Source organism: Elephas maximus, chromosome 7, assembly GCF_024166365.1.
Source record: "Elephas maximus indicus isolate mEleMax1 chromosome 7, mEleMax1 primary haplotype, whole genome shotgun sequence".
Lineage (NCBI taxonomy): Eukaryota > Metazoa > Chordata > Mammalia > Proboscidea > Elephantidae > Elephas > Elephas maximus.
In genome coordinates this window covers 131,777,569-131,798,629 of record NC_064825.1, presented here as the reverse complement: position 1 = coordinate 131,798,629, position 21,061 = coordinate 131,777,569, and the positions used below count along the sequence as shown (strand labels likewise).

The 21,061-nt window shown below is 54.9% G+C and overlaps 2 protein-coding genes across 4 annotated transcripts; both read left to right on the top strand.

Moving 5' to 3' along the window:
* Positions 1 to 9,895: 9,895 nt before the first annotated feature.
* On the top strand, positions 9,896 to 20,654 carry MRGPRF (MAS related GPR family member F). The gene is made up of 3 exons (XM_049892730.1): positions 9,896 to 10,076; positions 13,935 to 14,055; positions 18,812 to 20,654. Exons 2-3 carry the CDS (start codon positions 14,008 to 14,010, stop codon positions 19,793 to 19,795), a joined length of 1,032 nt encoding a protein of 343 aa, XP_049748687.1. The 5' UTR covers positions 9,896 to 10,076; positions 13,935 to 14,007; the 3' UTR covers positions 19,796 to 20,654.
* LOC126081158 (proline-rich protein HaeIII subfamily 1-like) lies at positions 14,072 to 16,540 on the top strand. Of its 3 annotated transcripts, none has more exons than XM_049892734.1 (2): positions 14,072 to 14,246; positions 14,539 to 16,540. In XM_049892734.1, the coding sequence occupies exons 1-2, from the start codon at positions 14,078 to 14,080 to the stop codon at positions 14,922 to 14,924; spliced, it is 555 nt and encodes a 184-aa protein (XP_049748691.1). In that variant the 5' UTR covers positions 14,072 to 14,077; the 3' UTR covers positions 14,925 to 16,540. The 3 variants fall into 3 exon arrangements, with proteins under 3 accessions (XP_049748691.1, XP_049748690.1, XP_049748688.1); XM_049892733.1 differs by having other exon boundaries at positions 14,072 to 14,392; XM_049892731.1 differs by having other exon boundaries at positions 14,072 to 14,538; positions 14,684 to 16,540.
* Positions 20,655 to 21,061: the final 407 nt, after the last annotated feature.

The window sequence follows — 21,061 nt, the reverse complement described above, 5'->3', positions numbered from 1 at the left end:
CGCTGTGTTTGAACCCACTGCTGCAGCCGCTGTGTCAGGCCGTCTCATCGACAGTCTTCCTCTTCTTCGCTGACCCTCTACTTTACCAAGCATGATATCCTTCTCCAGGGACTGGACCCTCATGATAACATGTCCAAAATACATGAGATAAAGTTTCGCCGTCTTCCCATCTAGGGAGCATTCTGGCTATGCTTCTTCCAAGATGGATTTGTTCATTCTTCTGGCAGTCCATGGTATATTCAATATTCTTTGTCAACACTGTAATTCAAGGCATCAATTCTTCTCTGGTCTTCCTTATTCATTGTCCAACTTTCCCATGCATATGAGGTAATTGAAAATACTGTAGCTTGGGTCAGGTACACCTTAGTCCTCAAATTGATAGCTTTGCTTTTTAACATTTTAAACAGGTCTTTTGCAGCAGATTTGCCCAATGCAACACTTCATTCGATTACTTGAGTGGGCATTTCCATGGGCATTGATTGTGGATCCAAGTAAAACGAAATCCTTGACAGCTTCAATCTTTTCTCTGTTTATCATGATGGTGTCTATTGGTTTAGTCGTGAGGATTTTTGTTTTCTTTATGTTGAGATATAATCCATACTAAAGCCTGTGGTCACTGATCTTCATCAGTAAATGCTTCAAGTCCTCTTCACCTTCAGCAAGCAAGGTTGTGTCATCTGCATAACGCAGGCTGTTAATGAGTCTTCCTGCAATCCTTAAACTGAATTCTTCGTATAATCCAGCCCCTTGGATTATTTGCTCAACATACAGATTGAAGAGGAATAGTGAAAGGATACAACCCTGACGCATACCTTTTCTGATTTTAAACCACATACTACCCCCTTGCTCTGTTCCAACAACCGCCTCTTGGTCTACGTACAGGTTTCTCATGAGCACAGTTAAGTGTTCTGGAATTCCCATTCTTCCCAATGTTCTCCATAATTTGTTATGATCCACACAGTTGAATGCCTCTGCATAGTTAATAAAACACAAGTAAACATCTTTCTGGAGTTCTTTCAACCAAGATCCATCTGCCATCAGCAATGATATTTCTCTTTCAACATCCTCTTCTGAATCTGGTTTGAATTTCTGGCAGTTCCCTGCCAAAGTATTGCTGCAACTGTTTTTTAATTATCTTCAGCAAAATTTCAGTTGTGTGTAAGTCAACATACTACCCCTTCTTAAGGAATCTTCCTGGAGAATAGGCTGGCCTCAAGGTAAAACATCTTGGTATCTTATCTGATACTACCCTCTCATTCCACTTCCCCAACCTGGGCTCTTCTAGCCTTGTTTCCTTTCAGGAGTGGGCAGTGATAGACGTGAGTACAGACAGACCAGTCTTGGTATCAAGATTGGCCAAGAACCACTATCAACTGTTCTGATCAAGGCCACAATAATGGATCCTGAGAGGGGAGAAAAATACGGAACAGAACTCAAATTCTTAAAAAGTCCAGACTTACTGTCCTGGTTGAGACTGAGGTACTCCATAAACCTTGAATTGAAATTATCCCTTGACCACACCTGTTAGCTAAATAACAGATTGGCTCATAAAATAAAGAATATTAACAGTGAGTACTGAGCACCTTTGAAAAATTATCTCTATGAGACCAAAGGAAACCCTGGTGGCATAGTGGTTAAGTGCTACAGCTGCTAACCAAGAGGTCGGCAGTTCGAATCTTCCAAGCGCTCCTTGGAAGCTCTATGGGGCAGTTCTACTCTGTCCTATAGGGTCACTATGAGTCGGAATCGACTCGACGGCGGTGGGTTTTTTGTTTTTTTTTTTTTTTTTTGGTGTGAGCCTGAATGGTCAACAGTGACCCTAAAGCAAATATGAAAGGGTGAGGGGACAGGGGAACCAGATTACTTGAAGGAAAACGGGCAGAAGGAAATCAATGAGAATGTTAACACGTTGTGAAAAATGTAACCAATGTCTCTGGACAATTTGTGTAGTCATTGTTAAATGGGAATCGAATTTGCTGTGTAAACATTTACCAAAAACTCAATAAAATATTATTGAAAAAAAAAAAAAGACAGGTCACAGAGTTTACGGCAGACAGGGGACAGGTCCTGCTGGGCTGGGTAACCCACACTGAGAAGTCCGAAGTATGATAAGGATCCAGGCTGGGAGACCATGCTGAGGAGTTTGATGTGTGAGGAGAATCCTGGCCAGGTGAAGAGGATTCAGCTGGGTGCTGCAAGGAGGGGAGAGGACTCTGGGGGCTGGACTGAGCCCAGAGCACCTGGAGATGGAGGGTAGGAGGTGCCAGGTGCCAGCGCCAGCTCCAGCTGTGAGGAGGGAGAAATCTCTGGGCACAAGGAAACCCAGAACCAGAAACTGGGCAGTGTTTCAAACTCAAAAGATGGGAAACCTGCCAAGGCCTTGTGACTAAAATAGACTGACCTGGGGGGTCGAGGGGGCAACTCTGGCCTGGGCTTGTGAGGTCTAGTGCCTTTGGGGCCCACCTACCTCCCTGGCTCATCACAGACTACCTCTCCTTCTCAATGCCCCCCCACCCAGTCTCCTCTTTCCATTCTCCTCACAGGCTAGATCCTTTCCCACCTGAGGACTTTGCCTGCTATCATTGGATGCTATTCTGCTGGCTCAGTGTGCAGCTGGCTCCTTCCTCTCCCTTAGGTCTCAGCTCAAACATCACCTCGGCAGAAAGAGCTTCCAGCCCCAGCCCAGGTAAATGGGCCTGGATACCTCTCTGGAACCAATAAGCAAAATGTGGACCAATAAGGAATATGATAAATGGAGAAAATACTGAAATTGTCAAAAATTTCATTTTATTTGGATCCACAGTCAATGCCCACGGAAGCAGCAGTTAAGAAATCAAATGCCATGTTGCACTGGGCAAATCTGCTGCAAAAGACCTCTTTAAAGCATTAAAAAGCAAAGATGTCACTTTGAGGACTAAGGTATGTCTGACCAAAGCCACGGTATTTTCAATTACCTCATAAGCATGCAAAAGCTGGACAATGAATAAGTCAAACCAAAGAAGAACTGATGCCTTGAATTACAGTGTTGACAAAGAATACTGAATATACCATGGACTGCCAAAAGAATGAACAAATCTTTCTTGGAATAAGTACGGCCAGAATGCTCCTTAGAAGCAAGGGTGGTGAGACTTCGTCTGGCTTACTTTGGACATGTTAACAGGAGGGGCCAATTCCTGGAGAAGGACATCATGTTTGGTCAAGTAGTTCCTGTCGTTGTTAGGTGCCGTCGAGTCGGTTCCGACTTATAGCGACCCTATACACAACAGAACGAAACACTGCCCGGTCCTGCGCCATCCTTACAATCGTTGTTGTGCTTGAGCTCATTGTTGCAGCCACTGTGTCAGTCCACCTCGTTGAGGGTCTTCCTCGTTTCTGCTGACCCTGTACTCTGCCAAGCATGATGCCCTTCTCCAGGGACTGATCCCTCCTGACAACATGTCCAAAGTATGTAAGATGCAGCCTTGCCATTCTTGCATCTAAGGAGCATTCTGGTTGTACTCCCTCCCAGACAGATTTGTTTGTTCTTTTGGCGGTCCATGGTTTATTCAACATTCTTCACCAACACCATGGTCAAGTAGAGGGTCAGTGAAAAAGAAGACAAAGAGATGGATTGACACAGTAGCCGCGACAATGGGTTCAAACACAGCAACGACTGTGAGGATGATGCAGAACCAGGCAGTGCTTCATTCTGCCGCGCAGGGTCCCGATGAGTTGGAACCAACTCAACCGCACCTAACAACGAACCTCCCTGGGTGGTGTAAACGGTTTGCCCTGGAGCCCACCCAGTGGCACACAGAAGAAAGGCCAGACGATTTACTTCTGTCAGGTTTAAAAAAAAAAAAACAAAACAAAACCCAGCTGCCGTTGAGTTGATTGTCAGGGCAACCTCCTGGGCTGCAGAGTAGAACTGTACGCCGCAGGGTCTTCAAGGCTACGACCTTTTGGAAGCAGATCGCCAGGTCTTTCTTCTGAGGTGCCTCTGGGTGAGTTTGAACCACCAACCTTTCAGTTAGCAGTTGAGCACTTCACTATTCATCACCCAGGACAGCAATGGAAAGCTCTCTGGAGCCACTTTCTACTCTGACACTCGTGGGGTCACCATGAGTCAGAGCCAACTCCACAGCGACTGGTTTACCACGCTGTAACAGGGGGGCAAGGAGGCCTGGCGGCACAGTGGTTAAACCCTTGGCTGCTAACCAGAAGATCGGTGGTTCGCACCTACCAGCAGCTCTGGCGGAGAAAGTTGTGGCAGCCTGCGTCGGTAAAAGATGACGGCCTTAGAAACACTACTGGGCAGTTCTCCTCTGTCCTAAAGTGTTACTGTGAGAATTGACTCAACAGGAATTTTTTTGTTGCTGTTGTTTATCATGGAGGCATTCATCGTTCAGTGACAGAATTCTCACCTTCCATGCAGGAGACTTAGGTTCAGTTCCCAGCCTGTGCGCCTCAGACACAGCCACAATGCATCTGTCAGTGTGAGCTTGCCTGTTGCTGTGTGGTGAACAGGTTTCACGGACGCTTCCACACCAAGACAGACTCGGAACAATGACCCCCTGTAATAATTTCCTACTGTTGCTGTAACAAATAACTACAAACTTAGCAGCTTAAAACAACACAAATTTATTCTCTTACAATTCTGGAGATTAGAAGTAAAATCAAAGTGTTGGCATGGTTGCATTCCTTCTGGAAGCTCTAGGGAAGAATCTGTTTCCTTGACTTTTCTGGCTTCTAGACCAAGAGTGTGGTTGTGTTTAGTAACTATTTGTTGAATGAAGGTAGCGATGGATGGGATGGGACGGGACGGGACGGGACGGGACGGGACGGGACGGGATGGGATGGGATGGGATGGACGGATGGTCCTCCATCAACAGGACGGAAGGTGAAGTAGGCTTCTGCTGAGATTCTTGATATGCACCTTCAATCACAGAAGGGCCAGCTTGGCTGGAGGAGGTAAACAGAGAGCAGGAGGGGGGACAATTGCAAGCCTGGGCCCAGCTCATCCTTCACCATCACGAAAGCCAGTTGAACCTTGGAGAGACCATTTTATCTCAAGAGTTGAAGCCAAAGGGCCTCAGGGGTTAACCCTGGGAAAACCAAACCCTGTGCAAGTTTGCCTTGGATTTGGAAGAATCTTAGCCCTTTAAAGTCAAGCAGAAGAGACAGGGGCCTGGTCCACCAGACCTAAAGAACCGGCTTTTCACCATAAAAAGGAACAGAGCACTGACACATGCTACTACATGGACGAACCTCAAACACATGATGCTGAGTGAAAGAAGCTGGGCACAAAAGGTCACGTATTGTATGGTTCCATTTATATGAAATGTCCAGAACAGGCGAATAGAGACAGAAAGGAGATTAGTGGTTGCCTGGACTCAGGAGAGGAGAGGAATGAGGAGTGACTGCTAATTGGTATGGGGCTTCTTTTTGAGATGATGAAAATGTGAAATTGACCGTAGTGATGGATGCACAACTCAGTGAATTACTAAAAACCATTAAATTGTTCACTTTAAATGGGTGAATTATACGATATATGTGATGGTTAAGATTGTGTGTCAACTTGGCTGGGCCATGATTCTCAGTATTTTGGCAGTTGTATAATGTTGTAATCGCTTCCCTGTTGAAATCTGATATGTGATCACCCCCATGATGGAATCTGCTGAGTGGTATTGGCAGGGATGGGGCCTGTGGCCCCTCAGCCTTCATCTCCCCGCCTTCTGCCACCTACTTCCTTCCTGCTCTCTTTGCCAAGGTTTTTGGCTTGTTCTGAATCCAGCAGCTGCCTCTTTCATCTGACCCCTGGTTCTTGGGACTTGAGCTAGCAGCTTACCTGTCGATCTTGGGAATCATTGATCTTCACAGCCTTCGAGCAAGAGTCCTGCTCCCCGACCTGCCGATCTTGGGTTGCAAGCCCCTGCAGCTACGTGGATCAGGAGAAACCTTGCCTTCTTGCCTGCTGATCTTGGGATTCTTCAACCTTCACAGCCTGTGAGCGGGAGCCCTGCCCTCCAGCCTGCCGATCTCGGGTTCGCTAGCTTCTGCAGCTGCGTGAATTGGGAGAGGCCTCTATCCTGATCCACGGACTTGGGACGTTCTAGCCTCTACAGTCGCGTGAGCTGTCTCCTTGATATAAATCTCTGTCTCTCTCTATATATATTTATATGCTTTACTGATTTTGCTTCTCTAGAGTACCCAGCCTAAGACAGTGTATGAATTATATCTCAATAAAACTGTTAAAACCCCGAGACAATGGCCCCTGACACCATTTTAATTCAGAACTGAAGCCACTGCCGAAGTTCACCCTTCAGCCAAAGATTAGACAAAACAAGCAATAACACACGTGAGGAACATTCTTCTTGTTCGATCATGTACACGAGACCGAAAGGGAACACGTGCCCAAAAGCAATGGCAAGAAGGCAGGAAGGGACAGAAAAAAATGGAAGGATGGAAACGGGGCATCGAGTGTGAAGGGGAAAGTGTGTACATATCGTAGGGATTGCAACCAGTGTCACAAAACAAGTTGTGTATAAATTGTGGAATGAGAAACTAATTTGCTCTGTAAAGTTTCACCTAAAGCACAATAAAAAATATAATAATAAAACTGTTACTGAGAAGGGCAAGAGCCAGCCTATCTCAGCTGGAGAAGAACGGGGGGGGGGGTTGGACCTGGAGCAGAGATGTGATCAATCCCACTGCACCCCTGTCCATGAACAACTGGGGAAACCGAGGCTCAGTTTCCCTCAGTTTGTCACAGGAAAGCCAGGACTGGAACCCAGGGCTCAGGGCTGCCTGAGAGAAGGAGGTCTTGCAGTGGGGGAGGGTAAGCGGTGTCCAACCCAGAGACACTCCTTGAGCCTCAGTTTCCTCGTTTCCAGAATCTGAGCACTCTGCGGGCAATCTTTACCTGTTTCATTCATCAATGAATTTCAACACCCAGAACAAAGCCATAGTCTCTGAGTGGTGTAAACAGTTAACACCCTCAGCTGCTAACCGAAAGGCTGGAGGTTCAAGTCCACCCAGAGGCACCTTGGGAGAAAGCACTGGTGAAAAGTCTGAAAAGTCAGCCACTGAAAACCTTGTGGAGCTCAATTCTTAGCTGGCACACCTGGGGTTGCTGTGAGCTGGAGTCAATGCGACTGGTTTTAGAACAGTGCCTGGCGCCCAGTAGGTGCTCAGTAAATATGTGGTGAGTGAATCTGAAAAATGGGGAGCAATGTGTGGAGTAGACAACTCGATTCATGCTGGCCCCAGTGCACAGCACACTTACTCGGTGGCTGTTGTTGCTGTCATCATGATAAATATCACCTGGGCAGAGGGGCCAACAGCAGCAGAGGTGAGAGCAAGACAAGGAGAGTGTGCCCCTGGGCCCAGAGGGGCTGCTCGGGCTGCAAGGTGTGGTGGCCTCATACACGTCCCGGGCCCTCTCCGGCTCCCCTGCCCTCTGTGCCCCTCCCCTGCCTCCTCTAGCCCCTCAGACACCTGTGCCTCGCTCCTGTCTGCTCACGCTGTTTGCTTTGCTGGGAAACCTTCCCTCCACCTGTTCACCGGAGTCACTTCTGCCTGGCTTTTTACCAGTCGGCTTGGTCGTCAGCTCCTCAGAGGAGCTGGCCTGATCTCTCTGACCAGGGGCCCAGTCCTGTTTGCTCACGTGACCCTGTGTGTGTGTGTGTGTGTGTGTGTGTGTGTGTGTGTGTGTCCAGTGTCTTTATCACAGGTGCAGTTTTAAACCTGTCTGGGTCATCCTTGGGTTCTTGTCTGCCTCCCCACTTGACATCAGCTCTGGGGATGGGGGGACAGGGACCTTGTTGGTCTCATTCGTCAGCCTGGAGCACTGGGCCTGGTGCCTATCTGTGGGTGTGTGAGGATGGGGTCAGAGTTCCCGGCTCTACCACTTGCCAAAGTGGGGGCCACTGGAGGCCCGGGGCCACCCCACTCCAGCACTCAGGGAAGAGGAGGGGGCAACCTGTGGATCACAGAAGGACCCTGGTGGGGAGACAGGCCCACTGCCAGGAGCCCTGACGTGGGGGCCCTGCGCCAGCACCCTTGGAAGGGGCCATGGGACGGGTTGTAGGACTGCTGGGTCCATTTGAAGCTGTGGCAGGGGACAATTAAAAATAAGTTCCTTTCTATTGGGAGGGGTGGGGGGCACCTGATGGAAGGATGGTGGCTGTTCAGAGCGTGAGGACAGACACAAGGGTCTCAGTGTCCAGGGCGTCCAACACTGGACTGGTCACCTCACGGCTGAGCCCTGAAACCTTGCTGAGTGAGAGAATGAATAAATTAATGAATGGCACCGTCCCTCACCCTGAGCCGGGGGCAGAGATTTGGGGGTGCACAGAGCTTTTCTCCCCGGTATCTGCTCCCTTCCTACTGCAACTCCTTAAGTCAATATTCTCCCACCTGACAGGTGGGAACACTGAGGCTCAGAGTGGGGACATGGCCCGCCCAGGGTCACCCCAAGAAGGAAGGTATCGCCAGAGCCCCTTGTCCCTGCAGAAGCCTGGTCTCTGAGCGGAACGTCACCAGTGGGAGTCTCTCCCAGGGCAGGAGCCCAGCCCACCTCTGCCCAGGTGAGGGTACAAGGTGGCAAGGGGACTTGGCAAATTCAGGCTGGCGTTTTCCCTGTGTACGAGTACCACTCGTTTATTTTGAAAGAAACCAGTTTCCATACCAAATAAGGCGGCAGACAGCACAGCACTGCCGCTTCACACAATTCCTTTTAAGTGTCCTGTTGAATTTATCCTCAGAGCCTGCCTGGCCTCCTCCGGCCTCCCCCAGCCTCCCGGCCTCCCCTGGCCTCTGCATGTAAACAAGCGGCCCAGCAGGGCCCCAGCTGGCCTGCCCGAGGCGGGGGTTACCACCGCTGCCTGCTGCCACCCTCACCTCTCTCCCTACAGCCTCGAGGGTGGCCAGGAGCCCCCGCCCCCGCCAAAAAGATAAAAGGGCCCCAGGAGTCTACTGGGCTAGGCAGGTACAGTCCAAAGGCCTCTCCTTCTGTCTGAGGTATGGGATGGGAACAGTAGGTTCCTCCACGGGCTTGAGGCGTGAGAGCCCCCAGGGCAGGTGCAGGGGACGCACCTGTTTTTTGAGTGCTGTTTAATGTGCCCCCCAATCTGGGTTCCATTTGCTCCCGCAGGGGAGGCACTGATGGAATTCCCTTGAGCTCCCTGGGCTTATGAGAAAGTTGGTCCAAGCAAGAGGGGCTTCCCTGGGGACTTCCCTTGCAGGCTGGCTCCTGCAGCCCTCGCCAGGATCTCACTCGTGGGACTCCCTGGGGGGCAGCTGACTCATCGCCCCGCTGAGCCTGCACACCAGGCTCCCAGCAGCCAACCTCCCCTCGCTCAGCGTGCTGTGATTTTCCACTCGGGCCATCTGATTGCTATTAGGGCTGGAGAGGGGTGAATTCCTGGTTGCATAGCCTGCCAGCGGCCCCTGCAGATTCCGGGGTGGGGGGAGTGGGGTGCCACCTGAATGGTGGAGCCATCTCTCTGCCAATTCCACGGCTCACAAGTCCCCGCATCCCACCCCATGGCGCCCTCGCTGCCCCCAGCCTCTCTGCACCAGCCCCTCAGTAAATTTAACAAAGGGGGTGGATGCCACCCCCTCCTGGGCCTACACCCCTGGGATGCCCCCCTCCCCGGACTGGACCGAAGGCACCAGCGGCAGTGGGCACCCTTCTCCGGGCAGCCTGGTTGAGCCTTAGAGTGCGATCTCACAGCTGGACTCAGGCCACAGTGCTCGGGCCAACGTGACGTCACCAGGCGGAGAACTGAGCTCCCCGTGGGGCTCTGGGGGGGCTCTGAGCCGGGCATTCCTTCCCGAAGCCTCATCCCACTCCGCCCCTCCTCCTTCCCTCCCCGCCCCTCCTGCCGGGCCTGGAATTGGGTTTGGGGCGGGTTCTGCCTCCAAAGCCGTCTCCTCCGCAGGCGAGGGCTCCTTCGTCCTGCCCCGCTGGGAGCTGCGTTTTCCAGGCTCAGGCGTGCACCCTGCCTCCTGCCCTGGTGGGTTGGTTGGTCGGTGGCTGCAGTCCCAGGAGGACCCCACGGAGGGGAGGCCCCAGCAGACCAGGACAGGCACAGGTAACCACGGGGCCCAGCAAGCAGGCAGGGGTTTCCCAGGGACACTGGGGTGGTTGAAAGCCTCCCTCCTGTGTGTTCCGCCCTGACATTAGGGCAGTCTCTGTCCCCCAGCCCGCTGCACCCCCAGCCCCAAGCCGCCCCCACTACCAGGGCCTGTTCTGTCCCCCCGAGGGTAGGGGCACCCTTTACCCCTCCCCCAGCCTGGCCAACTGTCCAGGCTGCTGTCTTGGGGAGGATGGGGAGGGAACACCCAGTGGGCAGAGGCCCAGGCCAGGGAGTGTCTCCCCACGGCTCAGGCACCCGGCTGCGCCCCTCCTTCCACCAGTCCTGAGCACAGCTGGGATAGCCGGATGGCCTGGGGGCCACAGAAGGACCAGCTCCAGCAGCCCCACGGAGGAGGTAGCTGTGTTCCCATCTCCCAGGCAGAGGGTGGCTGGTGTGACGCTGGATGGAGGCCCTGTGTGGGACGTTCCAGAAGGCCCCGCTTCCCCCATATGTTGTTAGGTGCCTAGAGTTTAGATAGTTCCAACTCATAGCGACCCTGTGTACAGTAGGGCAAAACACTGCCCGGTCTGCACCATCCTCACAATTGTTGCTACAATTGAGCCCATTGTTGCAGCCATCGTGTCAATCCCCCAGAAAAACTTCTGCAAATCCAATTGTGAGTGTGGGACTGGGAGGGCCCCACATGGGGAAATGCAGGCTTCCTCAGTGTCTGGGGGCAGGGGGGATAGGCATTAGTCCCCGGAAGTCCAGTGTTCTCAGGCCTAGGGGACAGTCGGTGGTTGGAGCTGCACCACGAACTGGCATCTGATAGTGCCCACCTCCAGGAGGGCAGCCTCACCTGGGCCCCAGAGAAGGGCCTTGGGGACCCTGGCTACAAGTATGGGTCACGGTGGGGGTGGAGGTACAAGGGTGTGGAAGACAGGAGGCCAAGAGCCACCTGGGTGTGGGCTTTAAGGGAAGGGTCAGGTAAGCTGAGTGGGTGGCGTTTTTTCCCCCTTGGTAGAAGCTGTCCTAGTCCCCTCCCATCCCGAGGAGCACATGCACTCACACGCATGTCACACATTACATCCCACGTGCGCACACACATGTCTCTTCATACAGCCCATTTGGACCCACTTGGCTTCTGGATATTTCAATACACAAGTGAGGTAGATTTTCAGAAGGTCCCTGCAGAACAAGGACAAGGGACACAGGGAGTCAGTCAGCTGGGAAGTGAGCTCCAAACCTCTGCTACAGGCCCAGCCCCAGCCTGCGCCGTGGGGGAGGCAGCAGCCCCCTGCCGCTGGGAGCATCTGTGTAGTTGTGGGGTGGGGGCCTAGCAGCGGTGAAAGCTCTACCTTCAGGGTAGTGTGAGCAGAGGGAAGGGCCACTAAGGAGAGTCCGTGCAGTAGGAGACAGGAAGGATGGGGGTAGGGGGGAAGTATAGGGGTACAAGCCAGGAGGGAAAGCTTAGATAAGCCCCAGAGTGGGGGAAACATAAGGCCTGCTTGCGGCAATGGGACAGGGGTCCCTTGGTGGCACAAACTTAAGCACTGGACTATATTAATCGGTCCAATCCACCTAGAGGCGCCTCGGAAGAAAGGCCTGGCGATCTGCTTCTGAAGGGTCACAGCCTTGAAACCCTATACAGCAGCTCTACTCTGCACACATGGAGTCGCCAGGAGTCAGGATGGATTGGAAAGCATTGCATTTGTTTTTGGGGGTTTTTTGTGGCAGTGGGACAGTGGCCCAACTAGAGTCAAATGGGGCCAGGGACAGGCTGCTCAGGATACACAGTTTGTGACACACGCATCAGGCACTCACATTCCCCCCCACCCCCGCAAGAGGGCTCCCCACCCTGCCTGGCCACCCTGGGCACTGCGCGCGCCCCCACGCTGAGTCGCCCACAGGCCTGGCACCAATGGCGTCCACAAATGCCCAGAAGGCGCAGGGTCACTGTCCGACTGCACCGGCACCCTCGCCCGGCCCAAAGCTCTGGGGCCGCACCCGCCCCCCAGCTCTGGAAGGCCGAGGGTTAACGAGGGGGCGGGCCCCACGCGGAACAGTCACCCTTTCCAGCCAACGACGGGCACGGCTGTGAGGGCACCGCCCCCGGCCAGGAGAAGGGAGGCGGAGCGCGGGGCGGACTCAGAAAGGAATTTCGGGGGAGTTGAGCCCGGCCAGCCGCCCAACGCTCCCTGCGGGGAGGAGGAATCAGGCAGCCCTATGGCAGGGCCCTTCTCTGCTCACAGCCTCAGTTTCCCCACTTGCGGGGCCAGGACTCAGGTTGGGGGCAGAAGTTAGTGTGAGGAGGGCCCATATAGCGGCGCCCCCTCCCAGGCCTCCTCCTTCGCAGTCGTCAGCTAGGGTCCAGGGGCTACCCCTGCGGCCGCCGGCTGCTCCCTCCAGCCCCTCCGCACTGGGCAGGGGCCCTCATCTCCTGAGCTGCGGTGGAGCTGGCCCCCACTCAAGGCCATCCCATGCACACCGAAGGAAACGACGGTGCCTGGTCCTGTGCCATGCCCAGGATCAGTAGCAGATCAGGCTGTCGTGATCCATCGGGCTTTCACTGGCTGGTTTTCTAGAAGCCAATTGCCAGGCCTTTCTTCCTAGTCCATCTTAGCCTAGAAGCTCCACCGAAATCTGTTCAGCATCATTAAAAAAAAAGAAAAAAGAAAAAAAGCCCACTGCAGGGGAGCCAATTCCAGCTCATAGTCAGAATTGCCACATAGGGTTCGGTTCTAAGGCTGTAATCTTTGTGGGGGAACCCTGGTGGCATAGTGGTTGAGTGCTATGGCTGCTAACCAAGAGGTCGGCTGTTCTACTCTGTCCTGTAGGGTCTCTATAAGTTGGAATCCACTCGACAGCAGTGGGGTTTTGGTTTTTAATCTTTGTGGAAGCAGACTGCCACGTTTTTCTCCCACTGAGCGGCTGGTGGTTTCAAACTGCCGACCTTTTTGGTTGGCAGCCTAAGGCTCTAACCACTTGACAACCAGGTCTCCTTTTCAGCATCACAGCAACACACAAGCCTCTACTGACAGATGGGCGGTGGCAGGGCATGAGGCGCATTAGCTGGGAAGCAAACCTGGGTCTCCCGAGTGGCTGCACCCAAGGCTCTAATCTTTGTTACATTCAGATCTCATCCTGTGTAAAGTGACCATGTGTGCCTGGTTGTCAGGGACTTGCCTCCCCAAACCTGGTGTCCCCACCAAAGGGAAATGATGATAATTTGGACCAAATGGGATGATGGGTGTGGCCAGCCGGCACTGACTGAAGGTGGAGGTCGATAGATGACGCTGAGATGATGCTGATGACACGCTGTCCTGCCTTTGACACCTGCAGGGGAAGGACCAGATGCTCATAGCCCCCCTCCTCCAGGCAGCCTCCCCTGCCAGGAGTGACCTCTCTCCCCACCCTACCCCCACCAAGAGACTGTCCCAGGGTATGAAGGAGGCACTCAGCAAATGTAGCGGGGGGGTGTGGGGGGGAGGGGGGAATAAACGTGTACCTCCAGAAGCCATGGGGCTCTATAAATCACCCAGACCAAGTATGGTCCATGTTTGGAGTCCAGGTGGCAGCCAGGGTCTGAACGAGGGGACCCACAGGCAGGAAAGGGCAGTGGACACAGATGTGGCCTGCTGGGACCCTCCCGTGTGACAGCTTATTAGCATCTCCGGTTAGGGGAGAACCAAGAGGGGCACAGCTGAGTGCAGGTAAGGAGCAGCTGCCACAGGCTCAGAAAGCCCCTGAGGCTTCCCGGGGCTGGGGGCAGGGGGCGGGCAGGGGCTGTAGGTAGAGGGGCTTCCGAGGAGGGAATGGAAAACCGCTTCGGGGAGGGGGGGCAATTCTGCCCTGATGTGACTTTTCCTCTAGCCTTGGCCAGGTGGGGTGTGCAGGCCGTGAGCTGAGTGGATCTACGAGGAAGCTGAACCCCCCAGGCCTGGCAATGGCGGGAAACTGCTCCTGGGAGACCCAAACCACCGGCAGGAACAAGGCAAGTGGCACCAGACGGCTCCATGGCCCAGGTCTACCTGGACAGGTGCGGGGGGCCCAGCCCAGCCTCCCCCTACCTCCAGGCCCGTCCTCTCCATGGCCCAGGTCTACCTGGACAGGTGCGGGGGGCCCAGCCCAGCCTCCCCCTACCTCCAGGCCCGTCCTCTCCATGGCCCAGGTCTACCTGGACAGGTGCGGGGGGCCCAGCCCAGCCTCCCCGTACCTCCAGGCCCGTCCTCTCCATGGCCCAGGTCTACCTGGACAGGTGCGGGGGGCCCAGCCCAGCCTCCCCCTACCTCCAGGCCCGTCCTCTCCATGGCCCAGGTCTACCTGGACAGGTGCGGGGGGCCCAGCCCAGCCTCCCCCTACCTCCAGGCCCGTCCTCTCCATGGCCCAGGTCTACCTGGACAGGTGCGGGGGGCCCAGCCCAGCTTCCCCCTACCTCCAGGCCCGTCCTCTCCATGGCCCAGGTCTACCTGGACAGGTGCGGGGGGCCCAGCCCAGCTTCCCCCTACCTCCAGGCCCGTCCTCTCCATGGCCCAGGTCTACCTGGACAGGGATGGGGGCCCAGCCCAGCTTCCCCCTGTCTCCCGGCCCATCCTCTCCATGGCCCAGGTCTACCTGGACAGGGATGGGGGCCCAGCCCAGCTTCCCCCTGTCTCCCGGCCCATCCTCTCTGTGCCCCAGGTCTACCTGGACAGGTGCGGGGGGCCCAGTCTAGCCTTCCCCTGCCTCCAGGCCCGTCCTCTGGCTCTGGGCCGATGGGTTGCAGGGCCCCTGCTGGGCTGTGTGGGTGTGCACCATCACCAGGTCCCTCTGTCTTCATTGTCCTCATCAGTGAGGCAAGTGCAGGGGATTGGACACCCTTGAAGTCCCTTCCCGTGCTGACCTTGGAGGCCTCCTTGGCCAACCTTGAACTTTCAGAACCTTGAAAGGATTCCTTTAATCCCTTCTCTGAGGAGCTGGGCTGTCAGCTCTGCCCTCTGGCCAAACTCTGCCAGGATACCCAGGATTCTGGCTCCAAAGGGACCCTGATGTCACGTACTCAGAGCTTTGCCTGCTCAGGGCCACCTGCAAGGGCTGTCCCAAGCAGGGTCCCTGTATCATGGGTTTACCTCTCGTATCTGGGCCCGAGCCCTGGCTGACACTGACTGACAAGCCCCATCCAGGCTGACCCCCCACCTTCCACCCTCCTGACCCTGGCCCCTTCCTCTCTGGGCCTCCTCCCCTCCCCCAACAATTCCTTTCTGAATCCTGGGCAAACATTCTTGAGCTGAAAGGCACCCTGGAATTTATCTAGTCCACGCTCTTACATGTGAGGAACCTGAGGCCACACCAGGCAGTATCTTGCCCGGAGTAAGGGCAGGGCAGACTGGAATTGCCACCCAAGGCTCTGGATCCCAGCCTGGGAGTTCCCTCCGCCCCTGGTGGCCTGGGGGATGGCAGCTATGGGAAGCAGAGATACAGAGCTGCTGCGGGGTTCACCAGAACGAGCGGAGCTCAGGGAGGGGCCAGGCTCTGGCAGGCCTTTTATGAGGCGGCATGAGGCTGAGAAGGCAGCCCCACGCCCAGTGACTCAGCCGGCCCTCTAGCTCTGACTCCAGGGAAGGATTGCAGACTTTTTCCAGCTGCTAGAGGTACTAAGTGATCAGACCTCGTTTGGGCAGGGGCCTGCAGCCCAGTTGCCACCCAGCCTCCAGGCTCGATCCCCCTGGACTTGGAGAACACAGGCTGGTTTAGCATCTTCCTGGGTCTGGTTGCTCTGCCCACGCAAGTGAGGGGGATCTGGGAGTCGGGTTTGGGGGTCAACAGGCAGGCAGAGGGATGTTGATTCAAGAAAAGTATTTAAGAGGATGAGGAGCCCTGCTGGCCTAACAGTTAAGCTCTTAGCTGCTAACCGAAAAGTTGGTGGTTCGAGGCCATCCTGCAGCTGGGAGAAAGACCTGGCAATCTGCTTCCATAAAGATTACAGCATAGAAAACCCTATGGGGCAGTTCTCCTTCATCCTATAGAGTCACTGTGAGTCAGAATCGACTCAACAGCACCCAACAATTTAGAGGACAGTAAATGTAATGTTGTTAGCTGCCTTTGCGTTGGCTCCCGACTCATGGTTTCCCCGTGCACAACAGTCCCGTGCCATCCCCACCATCAGCTGCAGACAGAGCCATGGTGGTCCATGGGATTTTCAGAAGTAGATAGGCTGGCCGTTCTTCCTAGCACCTCTTAGTCAGGAAGCTCCCCTGAAACCGTGTGTCAGCATCACAGCAAGACACAAGCCTCCACTGACAGACAGTGGCTGTGCATTGGCCAGGATTCGAACCTGGGTCTCCCATATGGGAAGTGAGAATTCTACCACTGAACCACCATTGCCCCCCAATAGGACCCTGTTATAGAGCTTGCCCTGACCTCGCGGAGCCTCTCCCAGAGTTTTGCCAACACCCTCCGGTCCCTGCTGACAGACTCCCCTTGACCAGGGCCAAGCCATAGCCCCCCCCCCCCCCCCTTATTATCATTGGGAACCAGCTTTTCACCACAGCTAGGGACAATCTGGAAGGCAGAGGAATGGACCAGGGCTCTTCCGGTCTGTTTTGTTGGAGAGCAGATACCCAGCCTGAGACAGGGGTGGGGATGGGGCAGGGGTGAGGCCGAGTGCAGGCTTCCTGGGAAGGAGAGCTGGGGTGGATTAGTGATGTCTGCCGGGGCACAGGAGGGGGAGTGGCGGGCTGGGGCTGCCTTTGCCACTTGGAACAGGAGGTGGAAATGACAGCCTGGGAACTGAATGCAGCTCGTACATGTGTTGTGTTTGGCCGACACAGTGTTTTTTTTAAATCTGAGTAAGATGCCAACATTTTTTAAAATCAGAGTATTTCACATTACAATCTAGCATTCTGGCTTCTCTGGGGACGAGGGGAAAAGGACCGTCAGCCACTCGGGCCCACCAATTCCCCATGGTGCCCGCCAGCTGCAACCAAGCAGACTCCCCACTCTGCTCAGGACAGGCACCTCTGCGCTCAGCCACAGTCCCCACCACTCCCCAATGTCCACCTTCACGCCCTGATACGGTGGCCCAGGCCCTGCAAGCAAGACTGGTGTTCAGTTGGGATGCATCCCACAGCCAGATTAACTGTTAAAACATTGAAACACTCCGTCCCTACAGCTTGATGAGCAGCTGCTGCCTAAAGCCTCTCCCCCTCCTAGGGAGCCCCTGCACTTTCTCACAATCTAGAAGCTCAAAACATAACCCTAGCCCAGCTGGGGGCCTCTAGCAACCTTCTCCAGCTACAGCCAAGGTTCACTCCATTTTTTTTTTTTTTTTAATAAACATGCATGTGATTTTTTTAAAACATACATTTTCACATTTTCGTTTGAAAAATTGCAAGTGCGCAGAGAATTTGCAAGAAGGGTACAATACACACCCCTATGCCCTTCACCTTGATTCATTGTGAATCTTTTTCCGCATGTGCTTTCTCCCCATCTGCCTGTCTCTCAGGAGATAGACTTTTTTTTTTTCCTGAACTACTTAAGAGTAAGTTGCAGGCCCCAGGCCCCTTTCCCCCAAATAGCCTGTGTCTTCTAAGAACAAGGACATTCCCACTCAGAACCCCAGTTCAATTATAGCTTCAGAAAATCTAACATTGATGCAATACCGCTACCTACACAGACTCCGGGCGCAAACTTCCCCAGGCATCCCGGTAATGTCCTTCATAGCAGTTGTCTCAATCCAGTATAGAGCCTGGGCTTGCAGCAAGCACTGTGTCTCTTTGTGTGTGCGTGTGTGTGTGTGTGTGTGTGATATAGGTGAAAGTTTACAGAGCAAATTAGTTTCTCATTAAACAGTTCATACACAAATTATTTTCGTGACATTGGTTGCGAACCCTGCAATGTGTCAACACTCTCCCCTTCTCCACCCTGGGTTCTCTGTTTCCACTCACCCAGTGTTTCTGTCTCTTCCTGCCTTCTCATCTGTGCTTTGGGGCTGGTGTGCCCATTAGTCTCGAATTACATGATTGAACTATGAAGCACGTCCCTCACGTGTGTTACTGTTGGCCCTGTAGACCTGTCTAACCTTTGGCTGAAGGGTGCACCTCGGGAGTGACTTCAGTACTGAGTTAAAAGGGTGCCTGGGGGCCATACTCTCAGGGTTTCTCCAGTCTTTGTCAGACCAACAAGCCTGGTCTGATGTATCTTTTATCTCCTTTATTCTGGAAAGCTTGCTTATTTTTTCAGCTTTCACAACATGGAAAGATAAAGACCAGTGTCTTTTCTGACTGGTGGGCGGCCCCAGCCTTCTCGTGTATTGATGTTTTCCTGTCACTCGTACAGACATTGCAGTTCATTCTGCTAGCTGTAGACTCTGGGAAACAGATAGTTAGAATTATGCGAAGTCAGAGGCCATTTCTCCTCGTGTTTTTGTTGATAGTTGCCGTCGAATCAGTTCTGACTCATGGCGACCCATGCATACAGAGTAGAGCTGCTCCATAGGGTTGTCGAGGCTGTGACCTTGCCGAAGCAGACCAACAGGCCTGTCTTGCGAGGTGTATCTGGGTAGGTTCCAACCGCCAAACCTTTGGCTAGTTGTTGAGCACTTAAGCACCCAAGCTGGAGCCAATTAATTGCTCCAGAGCCAGTGACCCTACAGAATCCACTCCATCCCACCCCAAGTCTCCACTCAGGACCCTCACACCTGGACCCAGGAGGGGGTCTGTGGGTGGGGCCCAGCCAGCGTCACCAGGTATCTCGCTTCTGCACCTGCACAGGTGTGTCCCGGCATGAGCGAGGCCCCGGAACTCTACAGCCGTGGCTTCCTGACCATCGAGCAGATCGCAGCGCTGCCGCCCCCGGCTGTCATGAACTACATCTTCCTGCTGCTCTGCCTGTGCGGCCTGGTGGGCAACGGGCTGGTGCTCTGGTTCTTCGGCTTCTCCATCAAGAGCAGCCCCTTCTCCATCTACTTCCTGCACCTGGCCGGCGCCGACGTGGGCTACCTCCTCAGCAAGGCTGTGCTCTCCACCCTGAACATGGGGGGCTTCCTGGGCGCCTTTGCCGACTACGTCCGCGCCGTGTGCAGGGTCCTGGGGCTCCTCACGTTCCTGGCCGGGGTGAGCCTCCTGCCCGCCATCAGCACGGAGCGCTGCTTGTCTGTCATCTTCCCCACCTGGTACTGGCACCGGCGGCCCAAGCGCCTGTCGGCCGTGGTGGCGGCCCTGCTCTGGATCCTGTCACTCCTGGTCACCAGCATCCATAACTACTTCTGCGTGTTCCTGGGCCGAGAAGCCTCAGGGACGGCCTGCACGCACATGGACATCTTCCTAGGTATCCTGGTCTTCCTGGTCTGCTGCCCGCTCATGGCACTTCCCTGCCTGGCACTGGTCCTACACATGGAGTGCCGGGCACGGCGGCGCCAGCGCTCTGCCAAGCTCAACCACGTCGTGCTGGCCGTGGTGGCTGTCTTCCTGGTGTCCTCCATTTACTTGGGCATCGACTGGTTCCTCTTCTGGGTCTTCCTGATCCCGGCGCCCTTCCCCGAGTACGTCACCGACCTGTGTATCTGCCTCAACAGCAGCGCCAAGCCGGTCGTCTACTTCCTGGCTGGGAGGGACAAGTCGCAGAGGCTGTGGGAGCCGCTTAGGGTGGTCTTCCAGCGGGCCCTGCGAGACGGGGCAGAGCTGAGCGAGGCAGGAGGTGGCACGCCAAACACCGTCACCCTGGAGATGCAGGCCCCCGCTGGGTACCCCTCCTGAGAGGCAGCACCTGGACGGAGGCAGGGGCAGGGCGAGTCTGGGGGCCCCTGAGACCCCTCACCACTGGACAGGAACAGGGACACTGCCTCGAAGCCCACCTGGGAGGAGAAAGTTCTGTTTCCGCCCCCTGTGCCTCCCTCCCCCTGGGCTGGAGGCTCCAGGGGTGGCTGAGAACTGTGCGGTTACAGTGAACAGACTCCATGGCCCTGGCAGGCTGCCCCCAGCCATTCTCCTCCACCAGTGACCCATTGCACAGAAGCTACCCCAAGCAGCAGGCCTCCTCCGGGCCCCAGGATGGGCAATGGAAGGAGGTGGGGCCACCCCGCCCGTCCACCTGCTGCCCCTTTCGACAGCCCTCCTTGGACATGGCACAGCCAGCTCTGCCTTCATCGGACAAGAGCCTTGTCCCCACTGTTAGGACCCCTGCCCTAATTCCATCGTCTTGAGGCAACACCTGAGCAAACCTGAGCGGACCAGTGCTATCTGGAAAGGGTTCCACTGAGCCTGTCTCCTAGCTAAGTCTGTCGGAAAACCCCTGGGTAATCCCTTAGTAGGGGGGAATGCCAGCCCCCCTGAGGAGGTGGCCTTGCCCTTCTGACTCTGACTTTGAGCTGAACCCCCCTGGGTCAGCCTCCAAGGATGCGATGTGTCCGACCTGGCATCCACCTGGTTCACAGTGCCCCTCGGACCTTCCAGGCAGCTCCTCAGCTGAGCCTCTGGGCTCCAGGTCCCACCCGAAAGCCACCTCTCGGGATGGGCACTGTGGAGCCCTCCACCAAGCACGACGGCCCAGTGCAGCCAAAGGAAGTTTTATAAAAGACAATCAAATGTATATTAATAAACATTTTATATCTGGCAGCAGGCAGGGCCCTGTCCTGTCTTTGGTATCTCTGTGTCCCACAGGGAGGGTGCCCCAGGGTGGCCAGCCTGTGCTTCTGTCCTTGGCCTCCATCCGATGTGCAGCCCTCAGCAGAGTCCGTCCACTCCTTGGCACAGTTCTCTTTCTGGGGCCATCTGGGCAGGTCCATCCACCCCCTTGATGTTGCCCCCCGTCCTGGTGGGGTCCATCCCCTCCTCAGCCAGCAGGAGGGGTGGCCGGCTAATCTAGCCCCTGTGGGTTCACGCCAATGCCCTTTCCACCCTTCCCAGGTGCCTCCCTCCCCCAGAACCTGATTTGCTGTCCTGCCTTCTCCTCACCGGGCCATCAATGGCTGCTCAGGTCCTGCAGTGAGGACCATACATCTGGTCCACCCAGAGGCCCTGGGA

Bases quoted from the DNA above. Each gene is read 5' to 3' on its own strand.
- LOC126081158 (XM_049892731.1), top strand. From the start codon at position 14,078: ATGGCCCAGGTCTACCTGGACAGGTGCGGGGGGCCCAGCCCAGCCTCC. The intron at 14,539-14,683 runs GTGCGGGGGGCC...CTACCTGGACAG, and splicing joins GCCCAGGTCTACCTGGACAG to GGATGGGGGCCCAGCCCAGC.
- MRGPRF (XM_049892730.1), top strand. From the start codon at position 14,008: ATGGCGGGAAACTGCTCCTGGGAGACCCAAACCACCGGCAGGAACAAG. The intron at 14,056-18,811 runs GCAAGTGGCACC...GCACCTGCACAG, and splicing joins AAACCACCGGCAGGAACAAG to GTGTGTCCCGGCATGAGCGA.